Source organism: Haliotis rufescens, unplaced genomic scaffold, assembly GCF_023055435.1.
Source record: "Haliotis rufescens isolate VD_foot unplaced genomic scaffold, xgHalRufe1.0.p SCAF_1, whole genome shotgun sequence".
Classification (NCBI taxonomy): domain Eukaryota; kingdom Metazoa; phylum Mollusca; class Gastropoda; order Lepetellida; family Haliotidae; genus Haliotis; species Haliotis rufescens.
Window position 1 is genome coordinate 70,874,621 of NW_025963779.1, and position 17,236 is coordinate 70,891,856.

The following is a 17,236-nucleotide window of genomic DNA, read 5'->3' on the forward strand; positions in this document are numbered from 1 at the left end:
ATAAGACCCGGTTCTAATTTAGCACCGACCTTTAACAAACGCCGACGCTAATGTCATGGACATGTTTATACTCCCAAATTCCCTTAGCTATAAAGCGCCCTATTATATTTCGTTTAACTTAATTTGTAGTTATACAACATAATCATAGTGCGCAAATGAATTTTACAAAAATTAGCAAATGTATTGATTAAAAGTTGATGTGAAAGATAAAGTATGGAGAAATTACGGAAACAGTAAAGAGCAAAATAGATGTGAAACTCATGTCTCCTTACCTCGTAAAAATACATTTTAGTCCAATATAGTACTTTTAGTGTTAATGTAAAATTACGAACCGGAACACGCGACCGAAACCAGGCAGAATAAAAAAAGCAGAGGATGCAATGTAAATAGCGCACGAGAGTCTCAAAAATCTCCCCTCGCGACCTCCCACGACAGGGCTTGAAGGATTGTAGTGAAGGATTTGTTCGTTGTTTAAAGCCGCATTGGTAATGAGTACCATGCTTGTACATGTAAGATTTCAGGGTAACATCATGTCATTATCGCTGTTCAAAATTCAAAACTTTGTCACTTTATACATTGAAGGAGAGGGCGTAGGAAACAAACGTGTTCCACATATGGGTAGGGCTTACCCTTTTTGCGAGCATCTGGTGCCATCACTGATTTTCAGTGATCCGTGTATATATTTGTTACAACTGTTTAGCCCTTTATTCCTAATATAATCGGGTTTTCTCTGTATAAACGAGACTGCTTATTCTTTGGCCTTGTTGGTTTATATTTTATTCTATAATTTTGCAGTGTTCAATTTTTTAAAGAATGTTGTAACTGAATTACATTGTTTCTGTTGAAGTTCATGGCATTGTGTTTTGACATAGTGCTAGCTAATGATAGCAGTGGTGTGGTAGTTATATATATTTATATGCTTTTGGAATCAAGTATAATCTTGAATCTTGAAACAGGTAGACTCATCTCGCACTGTATTTAACATTTTGGACGGTATTTAGACTATATACTGTGGTCAAGAGCGTGCCTATCTGATATCAATTTACATCAACACCAGCGGTTGTGTGAAGATATTTGATTTCACCCTGGATATCCAGCCTATTTTGAAACCTTGACCACTGTTACTGCTAGGTGAATATTATAACCACATGACTGCTATTATATTTTATACTGCCGTTGTAGTTCTACTGCCACTGGATTTTGTACTGCCACTCTACTGTGTACTACCAATGTAATTGCTGTGCAGTACTTTGTATTGATTTGTACACCTAATTAATATTACAATACAATTTTTAATTGTATACTATTTCTTTGTTGTTTGTTTGTTTGTTTGTTTTATACTGATTTTATTTACGTATAGATTTCTGGGTTAACTTATTATATCAATTTTGAAGTCTACACGTAACAATCCTGAAACAGATCCCTTAGAAAAAAATCAAGAAACTAACCCAACAATGCATGTCGAAAAGGAGATGCAAATATATAAAAGCGACTAAAATTTCTGCCCAAAACAGTCGATTGTACGATTCCGACTACATCATGAGCATGTGTTTATAAATCACTATCAAATAGTAATGATACTAGGTGTTCGCGAAATGTTGAGCGTTTCCTGCCCAACCGGGCAACCCGTCACAGCAAAACATATCAAAACATAGCACAGTCAATTGTTCACCTCAAAGAGGCACGGGCACATATCGTTCAAGTCAATATGGGGAATTGCATCGGACATCATGAATGTCACTGATGCGTCAAATTTGGCCTTGAATGTTGTAACCTTGATCAAACTCAATATGAACAAGAGTTGTAAGACGCTCCTTGAAATTTTGGAAGAAAGAGCACGCTCGATTTTACCTGCAGGAGTATTCCTTGACATCAAGGGAAAGTTGAAGTAATCCCTCTTGTCATACAGTCTGGTGGAGAGTGTTTTGTCACTCTGAATCTTTCTGCATACATCTAAATATGAAACGCATGAGGCGGTCTCCTTTATTTCTCGTTCAGGTGGGCAAGATAATGGAAGGGAATTTGGTCATTTGATGGATATTGCACAATATCAGATCATCGATATACCTAAAGCTTAAGTTAAACTTCTTGGCCAAATTACCTTGTTTTGACTATGCCAATCCGAGCAGAAATTCATATTAACACTCGCATAAAGAAACAGATGCGCAAGGGGGGGGGGGGGGGGGAGCAATTGGTGTCCAAGGGGAAAGCACGTCCAACCATACAAAAGTCTGCATTACATGGTCTTCTCTAAAGTCGCTTTACTCTCAAACAAAGACATTAAACTAAAGACACGATGCCCATATATTATCTTGCAAATTTAAGACTTGTGTGTGGTTATTCGAATTAGTGTTTGAATTGTGTCAGTGTCAATCCCATTAAATTGTGATGTTTTTTGACAATTGTAAATTTTCATAAGGTAATATGTTCCGTCTGTACTTTTCTTCATTTCCCACACGGAAGTAATGGGTTCGTAACAGTTTAAAAAAAGTATTGCCGGAAATAGGGAATGAGTGAGTTGGGTTTAACGCCGCTTTTAACAGTATTCCAGTTATATCGCGGCGTGTCAGCTTTATGTGGGAGGACAGCCCGAAGGTCTTAGACGTTTACCACTTCGGTGAAACCCACGAGCACGGGTATGGTGCTGACAAACCTAGAAACATAATCGGGGCGAACCGGGATTCGAACCCACAATCATAGGTCTCTGGCATGCCAAAGGGACGCAACTCTGCACAGCGAATCGCGGCGCCATAGACGACTGGGCCACCCGTGCCCCCTGCTGGAATTATACTTCATTGAGAGCAATTGCACATTTCCGTGTATAGAAACGTATTTTGATGAACGTTGATACATTTTTATTGCCAGCATACATTGCATAACTGCCAACAATCGACCCTGCACAATCGACCCTGCTTTGTGTAGAGATTTCTATTGGATATGGAAAGGGTTTTGTCGCTTTAATTAAATTGTTAATTAATTAATTTTATGTTCCAGAAAAAGGTGAACTGGACCGCAAAGGGGCATATCTCTCTCCCCTGTCCGAACTGACCACCTTATTTCGGCTGAGATTTCACTATAAGTTCAGTAAGAACGGTGGACAATCTTACACCGAAACAGTTCCAGAAGATTCACACACGGGTACACAGCTCTGCCGCCGTCGGTTGACAAATGTCCGGGGGGCAGGAGGCTATTTGTTTAAAGCCACATAACTTTGTTTCATATGTTGAGTTGTGTGTTGAGATGTTTTATTTTCCGTCATTTGCATATCCTTTAAATTGTATATTATTCCTGTTTTAATAAATATACAAATGTGTATATCACCCAGTTCAACTCACTGGAGCGTATTGGTTCATGTACAGTCAGTCGTCAGACCGCCTTCAGTCAATCATTTGAATAATAAACTCTCCCACTGCGATCTCTGTCCCACTGACACGCAATGGTATTATTTAGATAGTATTCACAATTGCGTAAAATCCTATGTGTATGTTGACATGAAAAGTAGTGTTGACAAAGTGCTTAGACAATGTACGCAAGTCACAACCTGTCCCAAGTGCAGACCTCAGACCTTTCGACGTAGTGAGGTTAGCGATTCATGACAATTTTAATATTCTGTACAAACAATAAAAGAACTAGGGACCGCGACGTGGGTCTATGCGGCTTTTTGCTGTCGAGGTGAGTAAGTGAATTTTACGTCGCCTGTTTGCAATATTTTAGCTATATGACGACGGGGCCAACAGAAGTGGACTTCTCATATTGTACCCATGTGTGGACTTGGAACCGGGTCCTCGGCGTGAGGAGCGAACGCCTTAACCAGTAGGCTACGCCACCACCTTACAAGCGATTGAGATTGATGTGACTTTTAAGATATGGAAGCGTACGTAAATTAAGTACACATACGTCTCAGATTCTTAAAAAGTATCAACGGACTCGACAATGAATTTAACTTTCAAAATAAAACGGTTTTTTTCAAAAGGGATTCATTATCTACAATTACTCGTAGCCGAGGTCTTATGCACAGCGTCATGAGCTAATGAAAATAACATTTTGACTTCCACCCAAAAGGTGTCAAATGTGAATATATGGTCATACGTTATTGATATATTCAAAAGAAGTTTACCTTCAACAAAACTGCCTACGTGGTATGTTGATGGTAAACTTGTGTCATCCATATCAACCGTTATATCGGACAAAGAAAACTGAAAACCATTTCCAGTTGCATGCATGGTAGTTATTTTAAACAAGAAACAATGACTAATATGTTACTTGGTTATTCACCAAAGTGGTAAACTTCTAGGACCTGCATCACTTTAGGTTTCCTACAACATCAACCTGATACCCCCAACATAACTAAAATACTGTGTAAAGCGGCGTCAAACAGAACATTTAATCCCTTACGTGTAATACAATCTGCTCACAATATCAACGTTTTAATGTCAATTCAGTGCTCGAAGTAGAGTCACAAGAAAATGATCAGGTTACGGAATAGTATTTGCCTTTATATACGCCTGAGTGAGTGAGTGATTATGGTTGTACGCCGCTTTTAGCAATATTCCAGCAATATAACGGCGGGGGACACCAGAATTAGGCTTCACACATTGTACCCATGTCGGGAATCTAACCCGGGTCTACTGCGTGACGAGCGAACGCTTTAACCACTAGGCTTCCCTATATACGTTTGAAGGAGCGCTTTCTGGAAAAAAACAACACATTCTTCAAAATGATTGCTGAAGATCTTTTCAAACCCTGTTGTCCACGTGTAGGAACACAAATTGAGTTGGCAAGACAACTTGCCAGTTATTTTAAAAAAATGGTTATGATAGATGGAATGTTAAACCATTTATTAATTTATTTCTCTGTAGTCATTCTATGAAAAACGAAAATACAGAATGAAACATAAACATGTCCATTTTCCAAATACATAGGAGTCATTGTACTCATTGATAGCAAAGCCTACTCAAATAACAACTGCCTTATTTTCATAGTTTTTTATCATAATATTTACACTCAGATCCAAATATGGTATATTACAAATCTGAATTATCAGCATGTATTTCTCAATGAACATTGACCACAATCGAATTTGCAATAAATCAAAGCGACAAAACCCTTTCCATATTCAAAAGAAATCTCTGCCAAGAGTCGATTGTACGATTCCGACTGCATCATGAGCACGTGAGTATTAATTACTATCAAATAGTGATGATACTAGGTGTTCGCGAAAAGGTGGGCGTATTCTGCCCCACCGGTTGCACCATTTACAAATACGTTCAAAGGGAAGTCAACCTGAGAAAAGCGAACGAACATATGGTACAAATCAAAATCAGAAATTGCACTGGACATCATATTTGACACTGATGCGTCAAATTTGGAAATGTACTCCATATAACTACCACAAAACATTTTGAAAGCTTTACTGAGGATTTGAAGAAATCACACAAAGGCGTGTTGTTTTGAAAGGTGAAATAAGGCACTGTAATAATGTACACGTTAATGATAGAAACAATATTATATATACACATATAAGAACGAAATTGACATAGGGCAATATATTTCCATGACTAGTTTTAACATAACGTTCCAACTACTATTTCGCGATTATCCGATTATAAGGATAAGGATTTCTGTATGAACCTCCTTTGACTCAAGTCAGTAGTCATGTGAAGATCGTGTGCCAAGAGGAAACGATTCTAATACCTCGGAATATGTCCCCATTACTGAATTTCCCCATTGTTTCTAATAATGTCAGTAACATTCACAATGCTAATGATCTACAACGTAGTTGTAAAAACTCATCAGTCCGTGCAGAGGTTCCCTTAAGTCTGTTATAAGATCAGGAAATGTACAAGAAATGTGATAAGTGTAATAAAAAATGAGGACCTTAAAATCAGTATGTGTCACCCGATGGTGAGTTCTGGAGGAAACCTGTTCCCAGTTCCTCATGTCTGCCATGCAAGGTGTGACCTGACTGATTGTGTAGCATCGTACCCGTCGCCTCGGGTCGTGACACACGCTATCATCCAGCCGTTGACTCAGTGACATTCATCTATTTACAGGTCTACGTGATATAGCCCGTAGTTTAACATACCATTCACTCCGTTCACTCAGTACAAGCTTTCATAAAGACAAATACTTACACAATCACATGTATAAAACAATACCTTTACATCTACAGATTGAGTAACTTTAATGCGTTGTCTCTGTGTTGCGAGGAACTAAAAAACTGGCAATTCATACAAATGGTCATCGTGCTCCTCAGTTGACTGTTCAGTGGGGTTACTCATGTACCACATTTGAATGCACTCATCAGCTTGGGAAGGATAAGCACGGGAGGGTGGAGCAGGGGTTTGTCCCATAGTGCTTATATTAAGTAGGCGGGGCAATGGTCTGTGGCCGCGCGGAAGATCTTGGGTCGCCTGGCCATATCGACTGTGTCGTATTGATCGATGCTCTGCTGTCGAGTACGTCGCTTTCGTCTGTTAAAGATAAAACCAAAATAAAACATTTCCATAAACATAATACATATCTGTTAAAGGCAGACTCCGTCGTACTATTCCGACTACATCATAATCGATTCTGTCTTTATGAATCACTATCGATTGGTAATGATTCTAGATATTCGCGATAACATAAAAAGATAAAAATGCAAAGACAAGTGAAATGTTCAACAGAACAAACACGGAAATATATTTATGGTACAAGTCAAAAAATAAAAAGGGGAATGCGTCAAATTTGGAAATGTCCTCCATATGACACTCCTTAAAGCCTTACAATGGCTTTGAATGGTGTACCCTTGATGAAATAACCTCTGAGCAAGAGTCGTATGACGCTCTTTGAAATTTTGGAAGAAAGAGCATGCTCGATTGTGTATGTATAAATCTAATGGACACCAGCTTGCACTGACATATATAGAGACAATACACTTCCAAAACTAGTGCTTAAACAATTATGTTTATCTTTGCTCAGTTAGCATATTATCAGGTGGATTTGTGTAGATGGATTATAAATATCAAAATTAGGGAAGTGGTAATATATTTAAAACGGATGCTATAAATGCTATAAATATATATTTGGTGATTATCTGGTTCTAAAAGATACCCCTACACACACACCTCTGTGTTATATCAGATCCGATTCCGATCGATTCCTCAATGAACATTCCCAAGCGCTTATTGGTTGGTATACCACAAATCATAAACACAAAGATATATAAGATTCAAACGACGATCAGCATCAAATACTATCAGAAAATGTTAATGAATGGGTAACGTACATACATGCTGGTTTATTAAACCCTACATCAAACCACAATGTAATCAGCTAAATACGAACTATACCAAAGCTCTATCAATGTAATATCCAGCACATAGTTTGTACTCCGCTATATCCCCTTACATTAGTTGATAAGAGTGTAATTTTACCTTTTATCGTTACACCTTAAATTTGAATATTATAGCTTGTTTGTTGTTCAACGCCGCACTAAACAATGTTGCACGTGTATGACGGCTGCTCGTACATAATCAGGCCATTACCAGGTAAATCAGAGATTGATATTGTCAGCAACGATCCACACGGTCGAGGTGCGATGGTACGCAATCAACACGAGACACGGTGTACATGATATCCCTTCTTAGTGTTATTGTTATTAATTCATATACAATTTGTGAACTTTTTGTTGACGCTGTCCATAAAATAACAGATTTGTCATGAAGTAAATCAGCGATCCTACCCACACAGCCACCGAGGCTTTCACAAAAATGCTTTCGGCCATGGGAGCTGTGCCAATTTACACTTGTCAGAGGGGTACACAAAATACGTGATCTGGACTACCAGTTGTCGGATTTTCATTTTTGTGAAAGCCTCGGTGGCTGTGTGGGCTTGATCGCTGACTTTGTGTGCTGGCGATTAGTTGCCTCAGTCTGGCAGTGTCGGTTCGAATCCCGGAATCGAGAATCTGTACTTTAATAAGAAAGGTTTATCCCAAATATAACATTTGTTACATTTGACCACTTTCTAAATGACATTGTGTGTTCATAGCTTTCTGCCATTGGAGCCGTGCCGTTTAACACTTGTCAGAGGGGTACACAAAGTACGTGATCTAGACTCCCAGTTTACAGACTTTCATTTTTGTGGGTTAGATCGCTGACTTCGTGTGTCGGCGATTGGGTGCCCTTATGACCTACTATTTTGATGTTTTTAAGCATTGCTACAATTATCATCACCTTCAAAAACATTAACATAATCGACTACCATTTCTCAATAAGCAGTTTTCGTCAAAATTGTTCTTTTGGGTGTGGGGGTATTTCGTTTTCTGTATGGAATAGAACAGGCACTCTGTGATATACAGTTATAGTGGTTTTATTGTCATAATTCAATGGTATTAGTGTTTTACCTTCTCACAAGTTTTGAAAATGAAGTTAAAAAAAACATCATTTTTATCAATGTTTTGACTGTGAACTAGAATAACTTTTAAAATGAAACAAAATGTTTGCCAAATTCAAATAACCTAACATATTGCCTGTTATCGAAAACATAGTTTGGATAGTTTGATGACTTAACAACAAATATGTTACAGCCAATTTTGCCAAGTTATACATTGTCCCTTCAGTTTATGCAATTTTGACCCCCTGAAAATCAATGCACACACTTGCAAGCTCACCCCCCAATGAAAGGTGTGTACAGTTACCTCCTTTATGAAATAGAAAAGGTTGTAGGTATACAGGAAAAGTGGGAACGACAGTCCAGCTGACTATTCAAGATGGCGGCCATCTTGAATTCAAGATGGCCGACAACAACTAAATGTTCAAAAATAATTTGTATTTAATCAAATAAGGCTTTTTGAGACATGAAAATACTGATAAGAATGAAGACAAAAGCATATTTTAACATGTACTTTCTCGCCATGACAACAGCCTGCTGTCGTTTGTGTAAAAAAAGACAACAGACCCCACCCCCAAAATTGTGCAAAAGAAATATATTTGTCCAATCTTTATTTTCTTTGGGTTTATTCTATGGTGACCAGTAAGTAACACCCTTCTGGTGAGTTTAAACAAAAAATTGACCAGTTATCAGAAATGTCCAAGTCCAATGCAATTTCTACTGGACTGAGATGACATTTGCTTTCATTTTTGACAAAACACGTGTTAATCACATTCAAAGGTATTTCATGTTGAACTTTGAACAAGTGCTGTTAATGTACATAAGATGAGAAGGTCACATGACATTACCTGGAAAGTACGACTGCGGCAACAATTATGGCGATGATGACAAGTAGGACAACAACCCCAGCTGACGCTCCAATAACTCCAACTGAAATAATGGTCGTGTTTTGGTTAATGCATGGTTCGCTGGAAGCTCGTGGGATTGATATGAATACCTTCACATCTTTACTTGTAATGAGATACAAATATGCTCATTGGTGATACTTTTTTGAATGAAATGGCCAATAAATTGTGACGTTCAATTATGTCTCTGTCACTTAATCTTATCTGCTTATAACCACACAATGTCATTTACTTAGTAATACATTCGTTGCATTTCCCCCGAGAAAACATGTTTTTATTTGAAGACTGGTTACATTTAAAGGTTGGATGAACTCGGACGATGTAAACATAAGTGTTTATACATCTCTTACTTAGAAGAGATGTGTTGTTTGTCTCAGCCCCGGTTTCACCTTCATCTGGAATGCCAAGAGCAAGAAGGAAATTGATACATCCTAAATTCCTATCCATGAAAGAACGTATTAAAATCTGCATTCTCTATTACTGTAAGGGCAAGATCACACAAAAACGTAATTATCCGTGAAGCTATTAACCTGAGAGATAACATATCATTTATTACCTATCAAAAGTATAAGAAATTGATTCTGAATACGTCTTTTATCAACTTCCTCATAAAGATGTATTTGGCGGCAACTGCTTGATTCTTAAATGTATTTTCCGAATATTTTGTAGTTGGTTTTGTTTGTTTGGTTTGTTGTTTAACACCGCACCCAGTAATATTCCAGCTATATGACGACGGTCTGGACAAGACAATCCAGTCATTGATTTCATGAGCATCGACTAGGATCCATGGCATGCATCAATCAAGTCAGCGAGCCTGACCACCCGATCCCGTCAGTCGCCTCTTCAAGGAGGGTATATATTTTATATGTTTTCCTTTAGTTTATGTTCAGATGGTTTAAAAAACAAAATGGTCAGTGGTCAAGTTGTAGGTGAACCCTAAAGAATAATCATATAGGTGGAACTGTTAACTACTGAACTGCTATTCAATATCCTTTCCTGTTCACAAATATTTGATTGCTTCTCAAAATAGAAATACGAATTGACAGGATGATTAAAGACACAACATATATTATACAATTATATATTCACACGAGGTATTCTGATCAAGAGCATTCCTTTACTTACGACGAACAGTGTTATATTTCCGGAACAATATGGAGGCGGGTGGAATAACGGCTTCCATAGTCGCCTTCTATTTTACCTTCCTTTAGTAATACCAATGACTGTTTTGAATCATCGTACCCTCGTCACATTTAGCGCATCTCCATCCCTGTTGACAACCTTCCGGACATTGACCAGTCAACTGATGACACACACTTCCTGTTTTGCAGTGGGAGCAAAGTGATAGACATCCTGCTCCGTGTGTGCCAGGAATACAAGCTAGAAATTGAAAAGGCATTTGTCAATAACATACATTTGCAATAAGTTCTATACTTTACTTTCTACAATTTGATTTGTTTCAAATGTGTATTCCCAAGTTTCAAAAGTGTTTATAAATGCATTTTACATGATGAAAATGTAGGAATTCAGTGAATCCAATTTGTAATGGCAAAGATCTAAAAAAAATTGAAGATTTTGACGAAAGTGTGAAACATTGATCGCCTAAATATCTATTTCTCTGACGTATTTACGTTCATATAATTTTCAAAGCCATTCTTTCAAGGGCATGACCTTCAGTATTACATTGACACGAGTTACCAGCATCCCTTAAAGGGCTATAAAGGCCTAATATTTCTTTCTTGGGTTGTCAAAGTCAAGATTGTTTAAAAAGCAAAATGCAGAAGCGGCCACGGTCAAGTTCTAATCACTTAACTGCTCAATCTTCTCAGACATCATCGCTTACTACCCAGAGAAACTTACGTACAGAGTACGGGTTAACAGGATAATTTGTGATGCTTCAGAAATTATGGAATTTTGTATTTTACAATTTTATTTGCAAAGTACAAATGTGTTGTCACTAAGAAAACATGCAGAAGCATTCCGATCATGGGATTCTTTTACGTTTTACATTTATTCTTCTGGAACAAAACAGTGTGGATTAACGGGTTCCATAGTCGTCTTCTATTTTACCTTCCCTCAGTAATACCAATGAGTGAACGTACCCTCGTCACATTTAGCTCCCCTCCATCCCTGTTGACAACCTTCCGGACATTGACCAGTCACCTGATGACACACACTTCCTGTTTTGCAGTGGGAGCAAAGTGATAGACATCCTGCTCCGTGTGTGCCAGGAATACAAGCTAGAAATTGAAAAGGCATTTGTCAATAACATACATTTGCAATAAGTTCTATACTTTACTTTCTACAATTTGATTTGTTTCAAATGTGTATTCCCAAGTTTCAAAAGTGTTTATAAATGCATGTTACATTATGAAAATGTAGGAATTCAGTGAATCCAATTTGTAATGGCAAAGATCTAAAAAAATTTGAAGATTTTGACGAAAGTGTGAAACATTGATCGCCTAAATATCTATTTCTCTGACGTATTTACGTTCATATAATTTTCAAAGCCATTCTTTCAAGGGCATGACCTTCAGTATTACATTGACACGAGTTACCAGCATCCCTTAAAGGGCTATAAAGGCCTAATATTTCTTTCTTGGGTTGTCAAAGTCAAGATTGTTTAAAAAGCAAAATGCAGAAGCGGCCACGGTCAAGTTCTAATCACTTAACTGCTCAATCTTCTCAGACATCATCGCTTACTACCCAGAGAAACTTACGTACAGAGTACGGGTTAACAGGATAATTTGTGATGCTTCAGAAATTATGGAATTTTGTATTTTACAATTTTATTTGCAAAGTACAAATGTGTTGTCACTAAGAAAACATGCAGAAGCATTCCGATCATGAGGATTCTTTTACGTTTTACATTTATTCTTCTGGAACAAAACAGTGTGGATTAACGGGTTCCATAGTCGTCTTCTATTTTACCTTCCCTCAGTAATACCAATGAGTGAACGTACCCTCGTCACATTTAGCTCCCCTCCATCCCTGTTGACAACCTTCCGGACATTGACCAGTCACCTGATGACACACACTTCCTGTTTTGCAGTTGGAGCAAAGTGATAGACATCCTGCTCCGTGTGTGCCAGGAATACAAGCTAGAAATTGAAAAGGCATTTGTCAATAACATACATTTGCAATAAGTTCTATACTTTACTTTCTACAATTTGATTTGTTTCAAATGTGTATTCCCAAGTTTCAAAAGTGTTTATAAATGCATGTTACATTATGAAAATGTAGGAATTCAGTGAATCCAATTTGTAATGGCAAAGATCTAAAAAAATTTGAAGATTTTGACGAAAGTGTGAAACATTGATCGCCTAAATATCTATTTCTCTGACGTATTTACGTTCATATAATTTTCAAAGCCATTCTTTCAAGGGCATGACCTTCAGTATTACATTGACACGAGTTACCAGCATCCCTTAAAGGGCTATAAAGGCCTAATATTTCTTTCTTGGGTTGTCAAAGTCAAGATTGTTTAAAAAGCAAAATGCAGAAGCGGCCACGGTCAAGTTCTAATCACTTAACTGCTCAATCTTCTCAGACATCATCGCTTACCACCCAGAGAAACTTACGTACAGAGTACGGGTTAACAGGATAATTTGTGATGCTTCAGAAATTATGGAATTTTGTATTTTACAATTTTATTTGCAAAGTACAAATGTGTTGTCACTAAGAAAACATGCAGAAGCATTCCGATCATGGGATTCTTTTACGTTTTACATTTATTCTTCTGAAAAAAACAGTGTGGATTAACGGGTTCCATAGTCGTCTTCTATTTTACCTTCCCTCAGTAATACCAATGAGTGAACGTACCCTCGTCACATTTAGCTCCCCTCCATCCCTGTTGACAACCTTCCGGACATTGACCAGTCACCTGATGACACACACTTCCTGTTTTGCAGTGGGAGCAAAGTGATAGACATCCTGCTCCGTGTGTGCCAGGAATACAAGCTAGAAATTGAAAAGGCATTTGTCAATAACATACATTTGCAATAAGTTCTATACTTTACTTTCTACAATTTGATTTGTTTCAAATGTGTATTCCCAAGTTTCAAAAGTGTTTATAAATGCATTTTACATGATGAAAATGTAGGAATTCAGTGAATCCAATTTGTAATGGCAAAGATCTAAAAAAAAATTCATTTTGAAGATTTTGACGAAAGTGTGAAACATTGATCGCCTAAATATCTATTTCTCTGACGTGTTTACGCTCATATAATTTTCAAAGCTATTCTTTCAAGGGCATGACCATCAGTATTACATTGACACGAGTTACCAGCATCCCTTAAAGGGCTATAAAGGCCTAATATTTCTTTCTTGGGTTGTCAAAGTCAAGATTGTTTAAAAAGCAAAATGCAGAAGCGGCCACGGTCAAGTTCTAATCACTTAACTGCTCAATCTTCTCAGACATCATCGCTTACCACCCAGAGAAAGTTACGTACAGAGTACGGATTAACAGGATAATTTGTGATGCTTCAGAAATTATGGAATATTGTATTTTACAATTTTATTTGCAAAGTAAAAATGTGTTTTCACTAAGAAAACATGCAGAAGCATTCCGATCATGAGGATTCTTTTCCATTTGAAAAACAGTGTCAGTTATTCTTCTGGAACAAAAAAAGAAGCGTGTGGATTAACGGGTTCCATAGTCGTCTTCTATTTTACCTTCCCTCAGTAATACCAATGACTGTTTTGAGTGAACGTACCCTCGTCACATTTAGCTCCCCTCCATCCCTGTTGACAACCTTCCGGGCATCGACCAGTCACCCGATGACACACACTTCCTGTTTTGCAGTGGGAGCAAAGTGATAGACATCCTGCGCCGTGTGTTCCAGGTGTGCACGCTACAAATAGATACATTATTTATCAAAAGCATAGCGTGAAGAACCCTTACATTTACTTTTGATATCATCAACACGTTCTATACTTAACAAGGATATGTCAAATCTTTGTTCTTTTTAAATTTGATGTTTCATATGGTCATTCCCAAGTCCACTGTTTATAAATGCATGTTACATTATGACATGGTAGAATTTAGTTATTTGAATTTGAAATTGAACACATTTTTTATTTATTTGAAGACTTTAACTAAACGAAAATACAAATCACTCAAATATTTTGTTTACCTACGTGTTTTACACAGAGACCCACTCCAGCCTTCTTGGCATCCAACTGAGCAGAGCCCTGAGATCTTGTCACAAGGAACACCACCAGCACACTGACCGCATGGTTCACAAGAGCTGTGAGTATTTGGGAGACATGCTGAATTGACATACATAAATACTTTCAGATGATTGATCATAATGTGAAAGTTGCATATACTTAGTTTGTGCAGTGCACCTTTTCCCGAGCAGTCCTAAAAGATAAAATGTGAAGAAATAATGTTATAAATAATAAATTTGATTATTATACATTAAAGGGCAAGTTCACACGGAAATGAACCTATTTTTCTTGTACTTTTTCCACATTAAAAGTGTTAACCTAGTAGTGTCATAGACAAAAATATAAAAATATCACAATTAATTAACTTATGTTTTGCATTAAAACGATTTATATTTTTCACATTTACCAAGTGTTCTATTTTCATAACAAAAACACCATGGCTTATGCCCCATTGTAGCTACAGGAATAAGACTTCATGTTTTAAGATTGATTTGTATTTTCGGAAACTGGAAGCCTGTCACGAAACCCGAAGAGCATGTAACTTTCTCATTAACGTTGTTAGAAGCATAGGGTATTTCTGTTTTAAAGTCGCACTTATATATACTTTCATCGGATATGCATTGAACCTTCTTAATAATGCAGCAATAGGCATGAGAATTGATTGTATTGTATTTTCCGAAAAGCCCTGTCCTTAAACCGGAAGAACATATAACTTTCTCTTTAACGTTGTGTTCGCGGCATAGGACGTTCTGTTTTAAAGTGGCACTTTGCAAAACGTATATATCCCGGGGGTGCATGTAACTTTGTTGATAATGTTGTTACCGACATGATACTTTCTGTTTTTAAGTTGTTTTGCATTAAACATGTGTATTACCAAACCGGAAGTGATATCATTAGGTAATGGTAGCACACCGGAAGTAAATGGCGGTATGAAAAGTTTCCAGGGAATTATTTTAGAAATGTGGATGCAAAAACGTTACTAGTTGTATCGTACCATCTCTGCAGTAGGCTCCCAGGTAACCAGGGCTACATCCACTCATACACAGTCCAGTGGTCTTCTCACAGACGGATCTTTCCCTACAGTTCCCGCATGGTCTACAGTCTGCCCCAAACCGACCCGCAGGACACGCTACAACACTCGTAGTATTAGTTAATATTGTACAGAGAACATACAGAACGTATCAAAACCACTTTAATAGTTGATATATCAACACCGCAGTCCGCAATATTCCAGGTTTATCGCGGTGTCACCCTTCAATGCTACCTTGGTACAAGGACACCTTCGCAGCCAAGTCTAAGATCCTGGCCAATCGGTTCCAACTGTTCCAATTCTAATTTCGGATTGACAAGCATCAGGTACTAGTGACCTTGAATCGCCACCATAAGGACAACTTCCCTTTGGCCAATTAGTTAGTCCAGCTGTCAGAAGCACATACGTGTACCTGTTCCTAATTATTCAGTAGGCACTGGAATATATCCCAAAATACAAAGGTTCACACACATACACACAAACACAAACTAGCACACACACACACACACACACACACACACACACACACACACACACACACACACACACACACACACACACACACACACACACACACACACACACACACACACACACACACACACTAACACTAACACACACTAACACTAACACTAACACACACTAACACTAACACACACAGATCGACAGTTTAGAGTTCTGTATATTTTTTGTAGTTCTAGTTATGTCGTTATTATTTTCATTTTTTAAGCCATTGCATGGTGATTCCGGTTTAGAATAGTTATCAACCTAATCAACATATGCTGATCGTAAGAAGCGACTTAGTGGATCGAGTGGTCAGCCTCGGTGACGTGGTTGGTTAGATTTAATCGTGACCCAACGGCATGGGTCGTTGTTCTTGTTATCAGTCACTGCATTTTCTGGTCAAACACGATTATTAACAGGTTGCCGTCATATTGCTGGAATACAGCTTAGTGTTGCGGTAAACAACTACTTTTTCATTAATTAAAGAAGCACAGTGACATGTCCAGGGTTACCACGTGTCCTAAGAATTTTTTCATCCGTTTATTCTGCCGAGAAATGTACCCATAAAAGGTAAATTATAATATCCAATATCTTCCAAACTGTGAGGAAAAACCTTCCAGGGAACAGATTAACTTTAAAGATAGCGCAACTACTTCGCTATACAGTGTAAAACTATGAGTTTTAGCATCCGCTATTCGTAAACAGAAATTTGGTAAATAAACGCATACACAGTGAAAAAAGACCGTACCTTTGTAGAAAGTTCAGAACTTTAGTGAAACATCGCGTCCAGGGCGAATAATGTTTTAATATAATATATCATTATGTGACATTACCATCTAACCATAACTCCTTTATCCGGAATTTTTTTGTGACTGTGAACGATTTTTCTGGAATGGTACCGTCCGGATTAGTCGAGTTTCTATGTAGATCTACCCTATTTTTGTACCGTACAAGTACCAGTCAGACAAGACAATAAGCTGATGTATATGTCCAACTGTTCACACAAGCTTTTCCAAGGACTAATATGGCTCTCCTTTAACTCATTTGAAACTAGAGAAAAGATAAATATGCTTGCGCAAGCTGTCATATATTACCGGAATAGTTCCTGTTTGAGAAGACATAGATGTCTATAGCATGCGTGATACCTTTCGACGCCAATACGCTTGTGCTACCTCCCGTTGACGGCAAGATGATAATACCCCTGAAAAGATGACCATATTAATTAATTATTTATTGATGATTGAAGTCT

At 37.7% G+C, this 17,236-nt stretch overlaps 1 protein-coding gene across 1 annotated transcript in view; it reads right to left on the reverse strand.

The window, feature by feature from the left end:
• Positions 1–14,568, reverse strand: part of LOC125372076 (multiple epidermal growth factor-like domains protein 10) — a 51,589-nt gene extending 37,021 nt beyond the window's left edge. Inside the window, exons 1-8 of the mRNA XM_048381024.1 lie at positions 14,421–14,568; positions 13,997–14,134; positions 13,104–13,241; positions 12,245–12,382; positions 11,384–11,521; positions 10,524–10,661; positions 9,632–9,676; positions 9,225–9,306 (exon numbers count right to left, since the gene is read on the reverse strand). Coding sequence (XP_048236981.1) covers positions 9,225–9,306; positions 9,632–9,676; positions 10,524–10,661; positions 11,384–11,521; positions 12,245–12,382; positions 13,104–13,241; positions 13,997–14,134; positions 14,421–14,568 — 965 coding nt within the window. The remainder of the gene's footprint in view (positions 1–9,224; positions 9,307–9,631; positions 9,677–10,523; positions 10,662–11,383; positions 11,522–12,244; positions 12,383–13,103; positions 13,242–13,996; positions 14,135–14,420) is intronic.
• Positions 14,569–17,236: the final 2,668 nt, after the last annotated feature.